The sequence below is a fragment of the Pollicipes pollicipes genome, unplaced genomic scaffold, assembly GCF_011947565.3.
Source record: "Pollicipes pollicipes isolate AB1234 unplaced genomic scaffold, Ppol_2.1 Scaffold_4295;HRSCAF=5057_pilon_pilon_pilon, whole genome shotgun sequence".
In the NCBI taxonomy this organism is placed as follows: Eukaryota; Metazoa; Arthropoda; class Thecostraca; order Pollicipedomorpha; family Pollicipedidae; genus Pollicipes; species Pollicipes pollicipes.
This window is the reverse complement of record NW_023596461.1, coordinates 28,691,530-28,709,130: the sequence shown is the minus strand read 5'-3', so window position 1 is coordinate 28,709,130 and position 17,601 is coordinate 28,691,530. Positions and strand designations below refer to the sequence as shown.

Below are 17,601 nucleotides of genomic sequence, written 5' to 3'. Positions count from 1 at the left end.
AGCGATAGTACCCTGACACGGCATGGCGTAACATGCTGCAAAACTGACCGTTACTGATATGGAGCCCTTGGCGCAACCTTGAGCATGGCCGTGAACCAATCAGAAGTATGCATCAGAAGTGTGGATCTCGCTCGGACCAGTCGCCAAACGTGCCCACGCGCGTCCTGCTGCCAGCCGGCCCTGACCTCTCCTGACCTTGTGACCCAGTCCGACCTGTTCGTGGTCCGATATCGGGTCTCTGACCGGGCGCGGCCCGGTGCAGCAGCTGCTGACCAGTGTCCGGTCGGCTCTGACGCGGTGCGCCGCATGCCCGCCGGCAGCCAGCGGCTGGAGCTGATGCGCGAGATGTACCACAACGAGGCGGACCTCAGTCCCAGCTCGCCGGACCACAGCGTGGACAACGTCACTGGCGGCGACCCCTTCTACGACCGCTTCCCCTGGTTCCGGGTGGTCGGCAGGTCAGTGGCGTCCGCTCGACGGCCGTGCCGGCTGTTGAGCCGCCGCCGCGCGACGGACGGGGGTCGACTGCCGCGCCCGGTACAGGCGGGCCACCACTCCCAGGTGGAGCGTGGTCATAGCTCAGTGGCCTCTCCTGTTTTGGGGTGGTTTTGTGTGGTCTAGTGGGAGCCATATTTCTGGATGGCAGGAGATGTTTCTTAGAACACCCATGCGATGCCCCCGTGGCCGATGACCCCAGCCCTTCAGAAGGTGTACGCTTGCAAAGACGCAGGAGCAGCGGGCCCGAGCGGCCAGCCCTCTCTCTGCCTGTCTTTCTGACCGGCCCCCACCCTCTGCCCGTGCCCGTCTGTCTCACTGCGAACCACTCTCTTCGCCTGGCAGAGGTTTTGTGTATCTGAGCAACCTCCTGTACCCGGTGGCGCTGGTGCACAAGGTACCCGTGGTCAACGCCAACGGCGACGTCAAGGGCTACCTGCGCGTGGCCGTCCAGGCCGTGCTAGGTCAGTTGGTCGGGGCAGCGGCGGCCGGGTCGGCCCGGATCGCCGGACGGCGTCGCCACCCATGCACTATCGGGCTGTACTGCCCAAGCGCCGCGCTGTGCACTGCTGCAGCGCCGGCGCCACGAGTCAGCGCTTTGTTTCATGAAACCGTTTGTCAGTGTCTTTCGTGTGTGTGTGCGTGTGTGTGTACGCGTGTCGTCGTACAAACTTTGCAGATACAGGTGACATTTGCCACCGGTCAGTTCGATGTCCATGTGAAATGATTGTTGTACGATGAATGCACTTGCGCTGCTGGTAGTGACAGTGCTGCTCCGCGCCTTTGCGTTAACCCGCGACAGAAGTGCTGCTCAGTACATGAGTCAGCTGAGTGAACGCGCGCGCGAGTCGATGTGGGTCGAATGCCGTCGTTTGCCTCGGACTCCCGTGTCGGTCCCGAGCCGGCGTCCACTGACGCGCGGCCGCCCGCCCAGACGAGGACGCGCTCGAGTGCTCGTCGGGCGTGCGCCAGTCGGCGCGGATCACGTTCGTCGACGAGCCGCCGTCGGAGCCGCTGCCGCCACCGCCGCCGCCGCCGCCGCTGCAGCTGCCCGACGAGCGGCTGCCGGACGGTGCCGCCAGCACACGTGAGGGCGTGCCGCCGCAATTCGCGGCCGGGGGCGCGGACCGTGCGCCGGCAGCGGGAGGGTGGACAGGGCGACGAGGCTCGGGCTGCGCGAGAGACCTGGGCGATGACAGCCGGCTGAGACGGCGATCAGTGAGACCGAGTGTCGTGTCGGCTTCGGTGACATTTTGTCGAGAGGGCTGCCGCTTCGTGCTGCTGCCGCGGCAGCTCAGCCAGTGCGGTGTCATCAAGTGACACGCTGACACGCCGTCGGAGATCGGCTGCTTCATTCTCTCCAGCTTTCATGAAAGCGGTGCCGTACGTGTTCTCTCGCCCTTCTTGACTCCACGCTTACCGTGGGGGCACCTTTCTTCTCTGTCGCGGATGGCAAAAGTGGCATTCCTCACCCATCCGTCCTCATTTCTCACCACCAACGTCTCAGTTGCGCCGTAAGCATTCCCTACGTCACTTCTGTCGTCCCATTTTATTTCTTCTTCCTCAACCTGTTCGTCTGGCGCGAGACGAACGCTGTTGCCAGAACTCGGCCCGCATTGCAGCCGGCCGCGCGCGTCCGGCGGCTAGCGGTGTTCTCGATCGGCACCTGCCTGCCAGCTGGGTTGGCCGTCGTCTCCCCCCTGCTGTAGGGGGGGGGATGGCAGACGCCTGACACGCCTCCGTTCGCAGGAGACGCCGAGAATGACGCGGACAGCGGCCGCGGCGACTCTGAGAAGGAAGCCGAGGAGCAGCTGCCACCACACATGGCCCTCGGCAGAGAGTTCACCTTCAGGGTCACCGTGCTCCAAGGCATGGGCATACAGAGCGACTACTCGGACGTCTTCTGCCAGTTCAAGTAAGACGGCCGTGTGTCGCCCAACTCGTGTAAAGTGCATTTCTAAGTTTGAGCTAAGGTCGTTTTACGGCGCGTGCCACTTCCATGTGTGCGTGTCGTCACGATCTCGCGCTCGCCAGCGGCAGGCAGGAGAGCGGCGAACCACCCCTGCACAGCCCGGCTTGAGGCGCTGACCAGACGCAGGGTCGTGGTCGGACGCTGTGCCGGCCGGGACGCGCGGTCCTGTTCCAGCACGTATCTGCCGGTCGTCACGGCAAGAGCCGCTGTCCAGGGTCACCGTGCCGTGGTAGACGCTATCCTTGCTTATCGAGGAAGTCGCTGTCTTTGCTGTTGTCTCGGGTATCTCTTGCGGCGTTTGACTGGAACAAGCGGCTTGCTAGGTAGCGGAGCTCCCCCTGTTGATATTGCGGACCCGTTAAGCTGATCCGCTGTCGTCCATGCTCCTGAGGCTTGCAGGAGCCGCTCATGCAGCGGGTAGCGTTCGCCCAGCCGCGGGCGCGTGTAGTGCTCGTGCCAGCCTCCATCAGCGCTCCCCTGCACGACGCTCCACACCGGCCGCACCTCTGATTGCCTTTGATTGCCGTTTCTCGGGCTCAGACAACTGTCTCCGTCAGGTTCCGGCATCGTGAGGATGAAGCGTTCTCCACGGAACCGATCAAGAACTCGGGCGCTGCGCCCATCGGGTTCTACCACGTCCAGAACGTAGGTGTTGGTACCTGTTTCCGCTGGCAGTCCGCTCAGACATCTGGAGCTGTGCGTAACTGCATAACAGACTCAGCTGAGCGGTTTTTCTCTTCTGCCTTTGACGCGTTGGTAAATTCCATGTCGTTTCTGTGTTCAGCATTCGAGTGGTCTTCTCCAGCTGCCGGCAGGCGGCCTTCCGCAGTGTCCCTCTCAAACGCTGGCCTCTGGCTGAGCCGCCCGCCTGCACCCTGACAGATCACGGTGGCGGTGACGCGGTCATTCGTCGACTATCTGAAGACGGAGCCGCTGGTGTTCGAGGTGTTCGGCCATTATCAGCAGCACCCGCTGCACAACGACTCCAGGATGGACTCTTGTCTGTGAGTGTCGCCCGAAGGAACGCGTCGACTGCCGCGCGCGACGCGTGTCATGTGCTTCTGCCCATCGCCAAAGTACCACGCGCCGCCTCACCTGCGGCAACCATCGGCGCGGCAGCCGCCTTGAAGCCGTCGGGCGGTCGTGCGGTAATACAGATGAGGGTCAGTCGTTCCTCGCGCCTGGCCGTCGGCCGGCGGTCTGTTGGTCTCCGCGGCCGCTGCGTATGTGGCGCACCAGCCGTTAGGCCTGGTCTTGACCCCGTGTCTGCCGGCCGCCGCAGCCGGCCGCCGCCACGCCGGCTACAGCCGCTCGCCATCCCCATCAGCCTGCCGGTGCGCTCGGCCAAGTTCGGCGCCCTGCAGCAGCACTGCTCGGCCCACGTTCACGCGCGTCACGACATCCTGGTGTGGTTCGAGATCTGCGAGCTCGGTCAGTGGCGGCCGCCGCCGCGCTCACGCTGCCTCCTACTCACTGGGGTGACCGGTCTCGGGCGTGAGACAAGCCTGCGACCTTCCGGTGTGCGTGATCGCTCCGTTCGAAATAATCCTTTTCATTTGGTTCCGGGTAGAAAAAGGGCTGCACTCAAAGGGAATGTTCGTAATTTCAAGATATTGTATCAAGCGTCAGCTGTTACGAAATAAGCTCACTTTTAACAATTGATATACTTCTAAGTGGAAAATAATGTTTCTAGGCGACAAAAGCTTCCCTAGTTAGCCAATATGCTCCTCAATTCGCCGTTGTCTGGCTGCATCATGGAACGTCTGTATAACGTTGAGGTGCTGCCAAATAGGCCGTGCGAAATTGCCACCCTAGCACTTAATTTTAGTACTTCAATCTCCCGAGAGGTGGTCTTGGCGTTAATAGAGGTTTTTGCTGAGCCAAATATCGTTACATGTTCGTGTTTGGCCCTCTTTTCTTGGTGTTCTTTCATTTTATCCGTGACTTGACGATGTGTCCGTGTGTCCGATGTGTCATTTTATCCGTGAGTTAAAGATGTGTTCTTTCATTTTATCCGTGACTTGAAGATGTGCCCTTGCATTCACATGCTCGGCTATGGTGTTATTCTTAAATTTTGGTTACCAGTCTTATTTTCGTAATAGCAAGCAACCATGCCCAACCTCTGATCTGGACTTATCTGATCTGATGGGTTCGACGATGTGTTTTTTTCTAAAATAACAACGGAAGAACGCAGCATAGTAGATAAATTTCATCCTGGTGCTGGAAACTTATTTTCTTCACAGGTGGTTCAGAAGATTTATTTCCGCGGCACATGTTGTTGCCTGTCTTTATGCAGCGTGGCGCAGACACTGATAGAGAACATATTTTGATTTAGATGAATGCCATGTCCTGAGTCTGCATTACACTATCAGGCCGGTGCTGCATTATGTATGCAGTGCGAATCTTTTGCTAACAAAACAAGACAAAACTATAGTCCACTAGCAACTAGCGGAAAGGCCGGCTAGAATCTAAAGGCCGACCTCTTGATTATGGGCACGGCGCGTTACCAACGACGGCACCGAGACCGCACAGGTTAGCTCGGATATTGGGACGTTGGCGGCGTGCCGTGCGGAACACTGTTGACCCGATACACACTGGAAGGTCCGCTCTGTTACGAGAATCAGCGCATAGATCGGCGAAAGTCGATAATATAAGCTAGCGCGTGATGTCACTCAGGGAAATCTACGGAGTAGAAGATGACTTTCAGAAGATTTGGACGCATGAACCCTACGGGCCAGAAGAAAAAGTATGCTGTAGAGACCATAAAACTACCAGCTGACCTCGGTGAAAGCCACCATATATATATATATATATATATATATATATATATATATATATATATATATGTATATATATAGTTAATTACGTGATATTAATTAATCAATGTTCCGCGCTCGATTAGCCCTCACGGAAGTCATTTCAAACACCGTCAAAATGGTCGACTGTCCGCGATCTCTTCACTACCGCTGCGGGGTGTGGTGGACACGCGGCCGAGCCCACTGCTGCCTGCTCACCGCCGCTGGCCGAGCGCGCCGCAGCTGACGTGCGCCCCGCTCCGCTGCAGCACCGAGCGGCGAGTACGTGCCGGCCGTGGTGGATCACTGCGACGAGCTGCCGACCGGCGGCCAGTTCCTGCTGCACCAGGGCATTCAGCGCCGGCTGCGCGTCACCGTTGTGCACGAGCGCACGCCCGATGTCCAGTGGAGCGACGTGCGCGAGCTGGTGGTCGGTGGGTGCGGCGAGTGGCGCCGGCCCCTCGGGGTCCGGCTGATGCGGCGCCTACGGCTGCCACACGGGGGGGGGGGGGGGGGGCTGGCGTGCTGGTGCCGTTCGCGCGGCGGTGGTTCCCCCTGGCTTCTGCTCGCGCAGTGAATTTTGTCCCCGTGTGCATTGTGTTGTTTTCGTCAGGGTTTCAAAGCAACGTCCGGCTTCCGCCTATATGGTGTCGTCCTTGATGAGAGGCTGCAATTTCTTTCTGGCATTCATGTAGTCGTCATCATCGTTGGGGCTTTGCAACGCACTCAGCTGCTGAGGCTATATGGCGTCGTCTGCCTCTCACCCTGGCAGCAAGGCGGGCACCGGGGGGATCGAACCCGTACCTCCGGTCTCCCAGACACGTAGCGGTTACGCAGAAGCGTTGACCGCTGCACTATCGGCACCCCCTTCAGCACTCCTGCCTGTTGGCGTATGTAGTAATGCATCACTGCTTGTGCCGGGTATTACTGTGTGTTGGATACGGTTTCACTGCACGACGCCTGCAGTTGCACGGGATTTTTGTGATGATAAGTTGTATGTGATGTGTATTGACGGAAGAATGCAACGTGGAAATGAAACTTGGCTCGGCAACTGCAAGCCGAGTAAGATGTTGAATGACGCCCTCATCGGGAAAGCCTTGACTACGAGATTTTATGTTGTTACAACACCCCGTCACAGACGTTCCTCGCAGCGGTGACAGTATGTGTGCTGCTGCGTCGGCAGGTCGTATACGGAACACAGTGGAGTTCGAGGAGGACGACGAGAATGACACGACCGTCCTCTCTTTGGGCCTGTTCCCCGGCGAGTACATGGAGTACGCAGGTCAGTGAACGGAGCCGCAAACCCAGTGCCTACGTCACAGTCAGCCGCTTCCTATGCGTCGCGCCAAAAGAAAGCGTGGGCTGAGTTGAAGCTCCCGCGACATCGCCGTCCACCCGACAGTCGCTGGCATGCCTGTGACACGGCGAACACCCCCTGTGCCGCGCCCGCTGTGGTAGCCCCACCAAAGCACCGGGACCCGCGCGGGCACGAGCTCGCCGCTGGAGGCCGGCTCCCCTCCGCTCGACGGCCCCGCTCTCGCCGCCTCCTCGGCAGGGCGCCGCCGGACCCGCTGCGCCCCACACCGTTCTGACCTGCCGCCGCTGGAGGCCGGCTCCCCTCCGCTCGACGGCCCCGCTCGCCGTCTCGGCAGGCGCCGCGGACCCGCTGCCCCACACCGTTCTGACCGCCGCCGCTGGAGGCCGGCTCCCCTCCGCTCGACCCCCGCTCTCGCCGCTCTCGGCAGGGCGCCGCCGGACCCGCTGCGCCCCACACCGTTCTGACCTGCCGCCGCTGGAGGCCGGCTCCCCTCCGCTCGACGGCCCCGCTCTCGCCGCGTCCTCGGCAGGGCGCCGCCGGACCCGCTGCGCCCCACACCGTTCTGCCCCGCCGCCGCCAGGGGACTCGCGGACCATATTCCGATTCGAGGCGGCTTGGGACTCGTCCCTGCACAACTCGGTGCTGCTGAACCGCGTCACGCCGTACGGCGAGGTGGTCTACATGACCATCTCGGCCTACCTGGAGGTGAGGGCCGGCCGTGTGTCGCTTCCAGGTCACTGTCGCACCCGGCGGGGCAAACGGCCGAGCTGTGGTATCGTGACTCGTTCAAAGCGGTGTCGGTGCTGATGTCGGCATTACTTAAGGGCATTGCAACGCGTGATGTGTAAGCCCGCAGTATCTGGGAACACACCGACGTCTGACGGCGTGAGCGGCGTCTGTAGTCTGAGCCGTCGTCATGCTGGCCGTGCGGATCCCACTTCTGCCTGTCTTCTCCCGGCCGAAGGCGCCTGTACTGGCCGGCGCCGCCGGTCCGGTCACACGTCCCGTTGGCGCTGGGTCCAGGTCGGGTGCCCGTCGTGCGGTGCCCTAGCGGCCGCCGCGCCGCGTCTGATGCGCCGCCGCCGGTCGCCGCCAGGTGGCCAACTGCACTCAGCCGGCCATCGTCACCAAGAACCTGTGCATGACGATCTACGGGCGCGAGGCGCGCACGGCCCCGCGTACCTTCCGCCACCTGTTCCTGGGCGCGCTGCGCAGCTGCGATGCCAACCGGCTGACGGGCGTCTACGAGCTGAGCCTACGACGGGCCGCCGACGGCGCAGGTAGTCCAGGTAGCAGGTAGACACGGAGCCGCCGGGGCGCGGCGGCTGACCCGCGCGCCTAGATGCCGACACTGAGACGTGGACGGCAGGCGTAAGGGGTCCACGCGTGCGAAGGTCCGATGGTTTGGCAACCTAATGGGCAGGCTGGGCCCGATGACGGCACAGACAGTCTGTGGAGCAGATAAACGTGAGACGCTTAGCCACCGACACGGACACGGACGTGGTCACGGACGTGGTCACGGACGTGGTCACGGTCACTGTCACGGACACGGTCACGGACACGGACTTGGTCACGGACACGGACTCGTCTATGGACACGGACACGGACACGGACATGGTCACGGTCACGGTCACGGTCACGGACACGGACACGGTCACGGACACGGACACGGACACGGACACGGACACGGGACACGGACACGGTCACGGACACGGACACGGTCACGGACACGGACACGGACATGGACACGGTCATGGACACGGACTCGGTCACGGACACGGACTCGATTATGGACACAGCACCAACGGGACGGGCTTCCGGCACACACAAATACGCAGGTACTTCGATAAAGACACGGCTACAGACTGTAGCCACGAGCTCAGGTACAAGCATTTGGCAAGGGTGATTTTGGTAGTGCGTAGGCACAAATGCGTAGACGCCGACGAAATGCTGTAGTTGAATTAACGTGCATGTTCAGTAGGCGCCTGTGAAACGCTGGAGATAGCCCAATAACTAGTTTCATGAGTCGAAATGTTGCAGGCCACTGGTGCCTTGCCATTTTGTGCGGCGTGTAGTTGTAAGGATTTAGTTGATGTTTAGGCCCAAAGGTTGCGCGCGTGTAATTTAGCTATGTATTTACCCATAATTGTGCCTCGAAGGTAATTAAAGGGAGGGTGGATCATTGGAGTTCCTATGGAGATAGTTACTACCAACGTTCTCAGTATTTTTCACACACAACCTTATCCGCATGCAGATTGATCCCACACAGCTCTCACACAAAAACAGGGGGCGGCGCTTCACGGCCACGCCTCGACGCGCAGACACACGTATTACTCTGCCGGGAGGTGCGGTCACGAAACACGCTCGCTCGCCGGTAGGCACGGTCGCACCTACGAAGCAGGAGCAGTTTGGGATGGTAGTTGCAGTTTGTTCATGAGACTGGAGCCAATGCTGTACGCCAGACTCAGCTGCAACAAAGCGTGCTCATAGAATCCGATTTGTGCTCGGTCTTACGCCGCGCTACCCAGATGTGTTTTCTAGGCTTAGTTATATTGCGTATGGCTGTTCGGTAGCCACGTGGTAATTGAGATCGGTCTACTTTCTGTACACATGTCATGGACATGTAATCATCCTGCCTGGTCTGCGAGCATAAGCGTGCGGAAATCGCAAGCAGTACCTGCATGCTTCTCGCTTACATTGTCATGCATAGCACATAGCTAGTCTGGATTCGCCTGCATCTTGTTGTTTCTCCAGGTGCCGTGACAGTGTGCAATTGTCATGGCTGATGGTGACTTCTGTAGGATACTATGCACACAATAGTCCTGTTCATACTTGTGGGTGACCGTAACTGCACTCATGCGTGACGCGGTGTATATTGAAGAGCGTGTCCTGGGCACCAGCGTGACGTGTGTGCGTTCGTCAGGCGCCAGCCGCCGACAGCGTCGCGTGCTGGACACCAGCGTGACGTACGTGCGCGGCGAGGAGAACCTGGAGGGGTGGCGGCCCCGCGGCGACAGCCTGCTCTTCGAGCACCAGTGGGAGCTGGAGAAGCTGACGCGGCTGGAGGAGGTGGGCCGCACGCGACACCTGCTGCTGCTGCGCGAGAAGCTCGGCCTTGACCGGCTGCCCATCCACGCGCACGAGTTCAGCAAGTCGGAGAAGGTGAGAGTGGGATCAGGCGGTGTCGGGCCGCACCTCCGCCGGCGCTCCCTGTCCTCCCCCGTCGCCGGTGCTTCCTGTCCTCCCCCGCCGCCGGCGCCCCTCCCCCCCCCCCCCCCCTCCCGCTGGCTGACGGCCCTCGTGTGAGCGGCGTGCTGCAGGCTTGGCGCGGGCCGCTGTGTCGAGATGGGGCAGTCATGCCAGACTGGTCCATGGCATCGAGCCTATGGGGGATTTGGGGTTGAATATGCGTCCCTCTGGGCAAACAGCAGCGGCCTCTGAAGCTCGGTCTTCACGCAGATGAGCTGACCACCAGAGCCATTGCTTCTCCTCTTGAATGTAGCGCGTCATCCGTCACTTCACAGCGTTTTAGCACGGCATAGAAACCATTATTTTGCATTCATATTAAACTCTCTCATCTCTCTCAGAAACGTTCTAAGAGCCGCGCCTCTGTTGAGCACAGATGCCCTCGGGCACCAATCCACGAATGTGCCAGCTCTGGACAGCTCCGCCGTTGCCCTCCGCCGCCAGGACGTATGCAACCAGGTGGCGAAGGCGAGCAGTGAGGGCCGCGTGGCGTCGGTGGCGCCGCCGTCGGCGCGCACTCCGCCCGAGGCCGTGTACGAGCCGTGGGAGATGACGGAGCGCGAGCGGCGCATCGCCACCAAATACGTCAGCCTCATCCTCGGACACGACGCTCAGGTGCGGGCGGCGGCGACACGTACCCCCGCCGTGCCATGACTAGGGAGAGGGGCGATGCTTTTATTTATTTTTTACAATTTTGCCTGCCACAACGTTTACCTGTCGTGACATGTAAAATTGCCCTACACATGGAGGTTGTGCCCGCTTTTGGGACGGGACTTTTATGAATCTCTGAATAGAAGTGTGTTCAGCCTTCTGGCGTTGCTTTATTACCCAATATGGTCAAGTTTTGCACTTTTCAACACAGGACAGCGATCCTGTAATCTGGCTTGGCGAAAGCGAAGTCATGAAACTCCTAAAATATGTGGCAGATGCCCATTATGCTGATCTCTGACAGGGAAGCGAAGGGACCGTGGACGTCGTGTCAAATTTTAATTTGTCCTATATGTATATGTGTGTGTATATATATATATATATATATATATATATATATATATATATATATATATGCATATATGTTTGTGTACATGTATATATATATATCTATATCTATATCTATATCTATATTTATCTATATATATCTATACATCTATATATCTATATATGCATATATGTTTATATACATGTATTTATAAATATGTCTATATATCTATATATCTATATATGCATATATGTTTATATACATGTATGTATAAATATATATATATATATATATATATATATATATATATATATATATATATATATATATATACACGTACCACGAACGTACCAGATCTGGACAGCTCTGCCTTTGCCCTGCCTATGCCCATCTACCAATCTAGAAGTATGACATACGAAATGCAAGACAGGTGGCGTCAAGTGGCGTCATGGACGCTCTGCAGCTCTGCGCCAGTCACAGGCGTGCTGAAGCATACCTTGCCCGGTGTAGCGTACGGGGACTGATCGCAAGCCGCGGGCATGCCTGTTGGAAGCTGGCCGTTGTTGCAGGCCATACTGGGTCTGCCAGGGGCCGCGAGCGAGCAGCCTGCGGCGCCGGCAGAGGCCTGTGGCACCAAGCCCACCGCCGCCGACACCCCGTGAGTAGCGCGCTGCTGGCGGCGCGCCTGTGTTCAGCTATGACGGCCGCGGTGGTGTGGTGCTGGGCTCCACATTAGTGGAGAGGGAGGTATGCCATCGGCTGTACGTGTCAGCCTGAGCTGGCCGTCCTCCGGGACGCGCCGTCATGCTGGTCACTGGTCGGTCTTTGTCCTGTCTCGGTTTGAATCTGTGCGTTGGCTCATCTGTGTGCATTTCTAATGACGGGATTTTCCTTCGCTGGTGTTTTCCGGCGTATGCGAGGACACCTACATGGCTGGCCTTTCCGCTCGCTCTGTTTGCTCTCGGGGAGGAACACGATCTGATCGACGCATATAATACGGCACGCGCTCGATCGCAATCCGCCAGGGCGGTCTGAACTTCAAGTAACCCGTACACCGCGCGAGCGTGACCGACGCGCGCGCGCCGCCAGCCTGTGGAGCGGCGACCGGCCGAGCTCGCTGCTGCCGGAGGGACCGGCGGGCGGACGCCGGCCGGCCATGTCGCCGCTGACCTCTCCCGGCTCGCCGCTGGCACTGGGCGGCGAGCGGCCGGCCGGGCCGCTCTTCTGCGCCGAGCTGGAGGAGATCCGCGTCTCGCCGGCCGTCAGCCGCCGCGGCCCGCTGCTCGTGTTCGAGGAGCTCACGCAGACGTGGCTCAAACGCTGGCTGGTGAGTGACCGCGCTCAGATGCCAGCTGGCTGGTGGATGGGCTCAGATGCTGGCTGATTGGTGGATGGGCTCAGATGCTGGCTGGTGAATGACTGGGCTCAGACTGTTGGCTGGTGAGTGACTGGGTTCAGATGTTGGCTGGTGAGTGACTGGGCTCATGCCGGCTGGCGAGTGACTAGGCTCAGATGCTGGCAGGTGAGTAACCAAGCTCAGATGCTGGTTGGTGGGTAGCTTGAGTCAAGCGTTGGCTCGGGACTCAACGGTTTCAAATAGTAGCTGGCGAGTAGCTCGGCTCAATCACTGGTTGTTTTGCCATCCAGATCTGCCTCAGACGAAGTCGCAGTCGTGGAATAGGAGTATTAAAGACAAAGAGTGGGCATTACACTAGTGACCATTTCGAGCTCTTCATTCGTTTCCACGGCGCGATAATCACGTCTCGGTTTACCTTTACTTGATATCTAGGCGGGACGGGTTCGGTATCACAGGATTCCAGGATGAGTCGAACATAACCTTGCGGAGAGCCGCGCGGCCTGTAAGCCGCCATGCGAGTAGCTGGCTGGGTGCGTCCGGCCACCCCCGTCCGCCGGCTAACGCCCCCCCCCCCCCCTCCTGCAGGTGGTGCGTCGACCGTACGTGTTCCTGTTCCGCGATGCCAAGGATGCCGTGGAGCGTGGCCTCATCAATCTGGCCACCGCTCAGATTGAGTTCAGCGACGGTCTGGCGGACGACGTGCCCAACTCGTTCAGGTGCGCGCGGCCGTCCGGCAGACGGCAGGGCGACCGCGCGGGAGCCGGCGCCGGTGCCGGGGCACGCACAGGCCCGGGTCGTGACACTGGCGCTGCTCAGCGCGTGAGGCTGTGCGAAGCGCGCGGCGGCTTTTCGTAGAGCTACTGCGATAAGAGACGCTGACCTTTTCATGTGATCTGGCTTGAAATATGTGCTTTGTACAAGTAAGAGAGATGTGCATCACAGACAGCCTGCGCTCCGTTGGGTAGTCTCCATTAGCTGCGTCCGGCAGTGCCGACAAGGTGCCTCCCTCGTGCCGATCCGAGGCCGCCATGCCCGTCCGACAGCAGCTGGCGGCGCCGTTTCAGGGTGTCGACACAGCACCGCCAGTACCTGCTGCAGGCCGTGGGCAAGGACCCGGCCAGGGATCTGTACGAGTGGCTGTACGCCATGAACCCCCTGCTGGCCGGACAGATCCGGTAAGTGTGACGGCTCTGTGGCGGCTCCGTGATGGCTCTGTGACGGCTCTGTGCCGGCTCTGTGACGGCTCTGTGGCGGCTCTGCGCGCCTGGCTAACCGGCTGCGGCGGGGGCCAGACGGGTCCTCCCCTGCCTCTGTCAGATGCCAACTGCGGCTGTGCCGGGTTTAGGGATAGTCGCCTTTGTCCAGCAGCCATCCAAGTGCGTGGCGCTGCGAGTCGTCTGACTCCGTCCGGCCGCAGGTTGGACACCTCACGTTGCAGTCTCCCCTATGTGGCTGCCTGATGTCCCGCCGTGCGCAGCTGCCGTCGCTGACAGTCGGATATATCGTGTCTCAGTGCTGTTGCTGCCGTCGGTGACAGTCGGAGATATCGTGTCTCAGTGCTGCCGCTGCCGTCGCTGACAGTCGGAGATATCGTGTCTCAGTGCTGCTGCTGCCGTTGGTGACAGTCGGAGATATCGTGTCTCAGTGCTGCCGCTGCCGTCGCTGACAGTCGGAGATAGCGTGTCTCAGTGCTGCCGCTGCCGCAGGTCGAAGCAGGGCCGCCGACGCCGCATCTCTGGCGGTCGGAACTCTATCACGGCCAGCCAATGAGACCGGCTCAGCGCCGACGCCGCAGGAGAGTGCGCCCTCTCGTAGCGTGCCGCGCGGCCGCTGCGGGAAGCCCGCCCACCGCCCGCACCGCCGACGCTGATTGGTCCGTTCTTTATCGTGCCACGCTGATCTCCGCGAGCTTTACGTTCCGACGCCATGGGCCTAGTTCATTATGTGATGCTCACCGTTCGTTCCGAGGCGCGTGGTCTGGTCGTGTTTTGTTTTGCAGTCACGCTAGCGCGTTTTGCCGTGGGATCGTGGCGGGCTTGTGCGCTATTCTGTGCGTCGGTGCTGAGTACGGAAGCCTGTGGTGTCGATCGCACTCGTCGCATGGCGGGAGGTGGTGCCACCGGTGCGGGACAGCTGTCCCGCCTCAAGCGATGGTGGCATCGGGTTAGCTCCTGGTTCTGCCACCAGCTTGCTGATGTGCAAGGGGGGGGGGGGGGGAGCCCAACGAGTGAGTGCGCCAGCGGGCATACTTTTAGGCCCGGCACTACGGGGTGTGCTTAGTGAGACATGTCCGTGTCGCTAGTCACGTGGGCGCACTGCGACCTGCACTGTGCTTTGGAACCGAATACTTCATCACGTTTCCTGTTATGAAGGGACATTGCTTAGAATCTTATTTGCCGAATCCCATGCTAATGGCCATTATTTGCTATATTATTTACACATCGATGTTGTCTTTCAGTTACCACGTTGTTAGTATCGTAGGACTTTTGTGTGCGTATATCTGCGGCTTGAGTTCCGAGAATCTGTGAGCTGTTTGGGAATGTAGCGCAGGATGTAGCTTTCTTCCCTCGCCGATGGCCGCAGCGGAGCCAGTGGGTTCCACCCAGCCACCGTCTGTTCTCTGGTCCGCTGGCCATGTGCGCGGCGTCGACGGTGGATTCCACTCGACCACCGGGCGGCGTCAGGTCCACTGACGACCCTGCAGTGGACACGATGAACGCCGAACCGTCGCCGGATGCTGTCGGGTCCAGGTCATCCCATTGTCAGATCTGATCAGCAGGGGGCGTCGCAGGACGCAGTCTACGTTCTGGAAACTAGAACCCCGCCTGACACCAAATGGTGCCGAATTAAAGGATGACTACGGTGAAGCCAGTGGACCCCGCTGACTCAGGACCCAACGCCGGCGGGCCTGGTGCGTTTCGTGTGTCCGTGTCTCCACCTCCGTTTCCCCTCAAATGGGCCGCGCCGCCAGGTGTGGTTACGACTGAAACGGACCTCTCTATCATCGTGGACAATAAACAGCTTATCATCGTAACAAAATGCTTTTATACACCCTGAGGTCTGTGAGGCCACCCAAACACTTGTTACATTTTCATTTAACATACATTACCAGCACGTCCAGAATGGAAGTGTTCTCAGGTCTGCCAAATGGTACAAATTCATAATTGCTCTCGGTACGCAGTTTCCAAAAACGATATTTCTGCATCGATTGTGCGGCAGCGTTATCGGAATTTCGGTGATCAGTATTCAGGCGCAATTTTTTCGCGGCCCTTAGGCATGCTTAAGAATATCTCACTCTGGTCAGCCTTAGGAAAAGCCCAGGGGCAACCATTTGTGTTTTTTGTGGGGCTCGTGCCCCCCCCCCCTCTTAATTTGGAGCCCCAATGTTGAATTAACCGGCCAATATTTTCCACGGAATATTTGACGCCCGGACGAAATTGGGAAAAAGGTTCAACACTGCCCAATAATTGCTCTCTCGTTGGGAACCGTTTGATAGCCCTGGTCAGTAGGCTACTGAAATAAATGACTGCTCAATGACACCGAGGTACAAGAAATAAAGGTTGCCTTTCGTAAAAATGGAATAGACCAAGTCCTTTCAGACACGCCTTTGAAGAGGACTAGTTTGCCGAGCCTTTGTTCACCCCTCTACCTCCCCAAAAAACATTTACGCCAATCGACGCCCTTCGAAAGACACTTGTATTGACACCTTTAAAGTTGGATGACATTCAGTCTCGCAGGGAACGTTAAAAGAAATCGTAAACGCAGGTGCAGTACATATGGCATACTTACATTATGCAACGTGCCGACAGATCAGTACATGCTACATCGTTACTACACAAATAAGCGACATGGAATGACATACATATCATTATCACTATATTAGGAAGGGGCTCCTATGAACACACCCGGGCTGCAAAGTAATTGTACGTACCCGCGACATCTTAACGCAAGGCTCGTAACCCACACTGGCCTCAGAGACTGCCACAAGCTTAAATTGTGCATGCGTGCACGCATGTAACGACACCCACGTCGTTGAAGTTATGTTGCTGGGAGCTTATGTAAATGCGCCTTATGTTACCCTTGTGACGCATACGCATATAGACTGTCTGTGAGGCTGTGACAAAAGTACCTCCGCACAGAATCCCTGCCAGCTTAGCGTCGGGTTTTCCCTGTCGCCAGTGGAGGCGTCAAGGCAACGGTGGGGTCGCCCTAGTCCCCACTCAGAGCCGCCTCAGTCCCCGGTCAGGGCCGCTGCAGTCCCTGACCAGATTCGCCCCAGTCTGTGGTCGGGGCCGCCTCAGACCCGGTCCAGAGTCGCCTCAGACCCGGTCCAGAGTCGCCTCAGTCCCCTGCCAGGGCCGCCTCAGTCCTTGGTCAGGGTCGTCTCAGTCTCTGGCCAGGGCCGCACGAAATGACTTGGGTCGGCCAGCAATGCCGCGGCGCCGTTCACCACAAAGATGGCGGCGGCTAGGGCGCGACGCACGCACTGCCAGAGATCGGGCCGCTCCGGCTGCTGGCTGACGTGCAGCAGCGTCTACCACGTCTGGGAACAGCACGCCGTTGTACTCGTGGTCCGGGTCTGTGCCGAGTACGACGTTCCTGCCAACGCGGAGATTGTCGTCAGCTGCATGTTCGGCAGGGGGTGCCGGTACCTCGAACCCCGCACCTCTGGTTTCCCAGAGGTACGGGGTTCGATTCCCCGCGGTGCCCGCCCTTCCTGCCAGGGTGAGAGGCAGGCGACGCCATATAGCCTCAGCAGCTGAGTGCGTCGTAAAGCCCCAATAACATGACATGCTCGACAGAGTGAGACGGTGACGTCACCAACGGGGGCTGGCTTCGGGAGGTGACGTAATAACTGAGACCAGGCTAAGGCAGTGACGTCGATCGAGGGAGACGGGTGGTGACGTCATTCACTGGAACGGCCCAAGACGCTGACGTCATTGGCGGGACTGGGCTCAGACGCTGACGTCATCCACGCTGACACTGACTGGCGCTGGCTGAGCCATGGTAGAAAACAACGGGCGTCAATGAGGCATATAACGGTTACAAAACAACTCATCGAAACGCATGGGATTATCGGTTCCCGTGTGGAAGTGCGGTACAACATCGCTTAGCTGACCGGTTTTGTTCCGTGACCAGAATATCGTTTGGATCGACAAATGATCTCTCGACGCCGACCATCTGATCGTTGATCTGTCGAAGCTCCAGATTACTGAAACACGTGAAGGTGAGCTGTGAATTGCCAGGGGAATATGTTAACAGCCAATAAGGTGTAAATGAACATAAGATTTTACGAGCGAATCTGTCAAATAATGTGCAAAAATATCGTCGCTGAGCATGAGCATTAGTGGCGCACCGTTCAGAGAGGGTTAAAAGCGCACCTTTTCCCACCTTCACTCGACGTCATCAAGTGGTGCAGACAGTGCAGGAGAGGGGTACGGG

At 58.6% G+C, this 17,601-nt stretch overlaps 1 protein-coding gene across 1 annotated transcript in view; it reads left to right on the top strand.

Moving 5' to 3' along the window:
• Nucleotides 1-15,184, top strand: part of unc-104 (kinesin family member unc-104) — a 53,856-nt gene extending 38,672 nt beyond the window's left edge. Inside the window, exons 23-41 of the mRNA XM_037220441.1 lie at nucleotides 321-458; nucleotides 841-959; nucleotides 1,430-1,582; nucleotides 2,245-2,410; nucleotides 3,025-3,112; nucleotides 3,350-3,471; nucleotides 3,750-3,898; nucleotides 5,532-5,696; nucleotides 6,446-6,544; nucleotides 7,161-7,285; nucleotides 7,677-7,860; nucleotides 9,504-9,742; nucleotides 10,271-10,441; nucleotides 11,372-11,460; nucleotides 11,892-11,907; nucleotides 12,019-12,129; nucleotides 12,745-12,875; nucleotides 13,224-13,334; nucleotides 13,866-15,184. Coding sequence (XP_037076336.1) covers nucleotides 321-458; nucleotides 841-959; nucleotides 1,430-1,582; nucleotides 2,245-2,410; nucleotides 3,025-3,112; nucleotides 3,350-3,471; nucleotides 3,750-3,898; nucleotides 5,532-5,696; nucleotides 6,446-6,544; nucleotides 7,161-7,285; nucleotides 7,677-7,860; nucleotides 9,504-9,742; nucleotides 10,271-10,441; nucleotides 11,372-11,460; nucleotides 11,892-11,907; nucleotides 12,019-12,129; nucleotides 12,745-12,875; nucleotides 13,224-13,334; nucleotides 13,866-13,929 — 2,440 coding nt within the window. The 3' untranslated portion in view covers nucleotides 13,930-15,184. The remainder of the gene's footprint in view (nucleotides 1-320; nucleotides 459-840; nucleotides 960-1,429; nucleotides 1,583-2,244; nucleotides 2,411-3,024; nucleotides 3,113-3,349; nucleotides 3,472-3,749; nucleotides 3,899-5,531; nucleotides 5,697-6,445; nucleotides 6,545-7,160; nucleotides 7,286-7,676; nucleotides 7,861-9,503; nucleotides 9,743-10,270; nucleotides 10,442-11,371; nucleotides 11,461-11,891; nucleotides 11,908-12,018; nucleotides 12,130-12,744; nucleotides 12,876-13,223; nucleotides 13,335-13,865) is intronic.
• The last annotated feature ends 2,417 nt before the right edge of the window (nucleotides 15,185-17,601 follow it).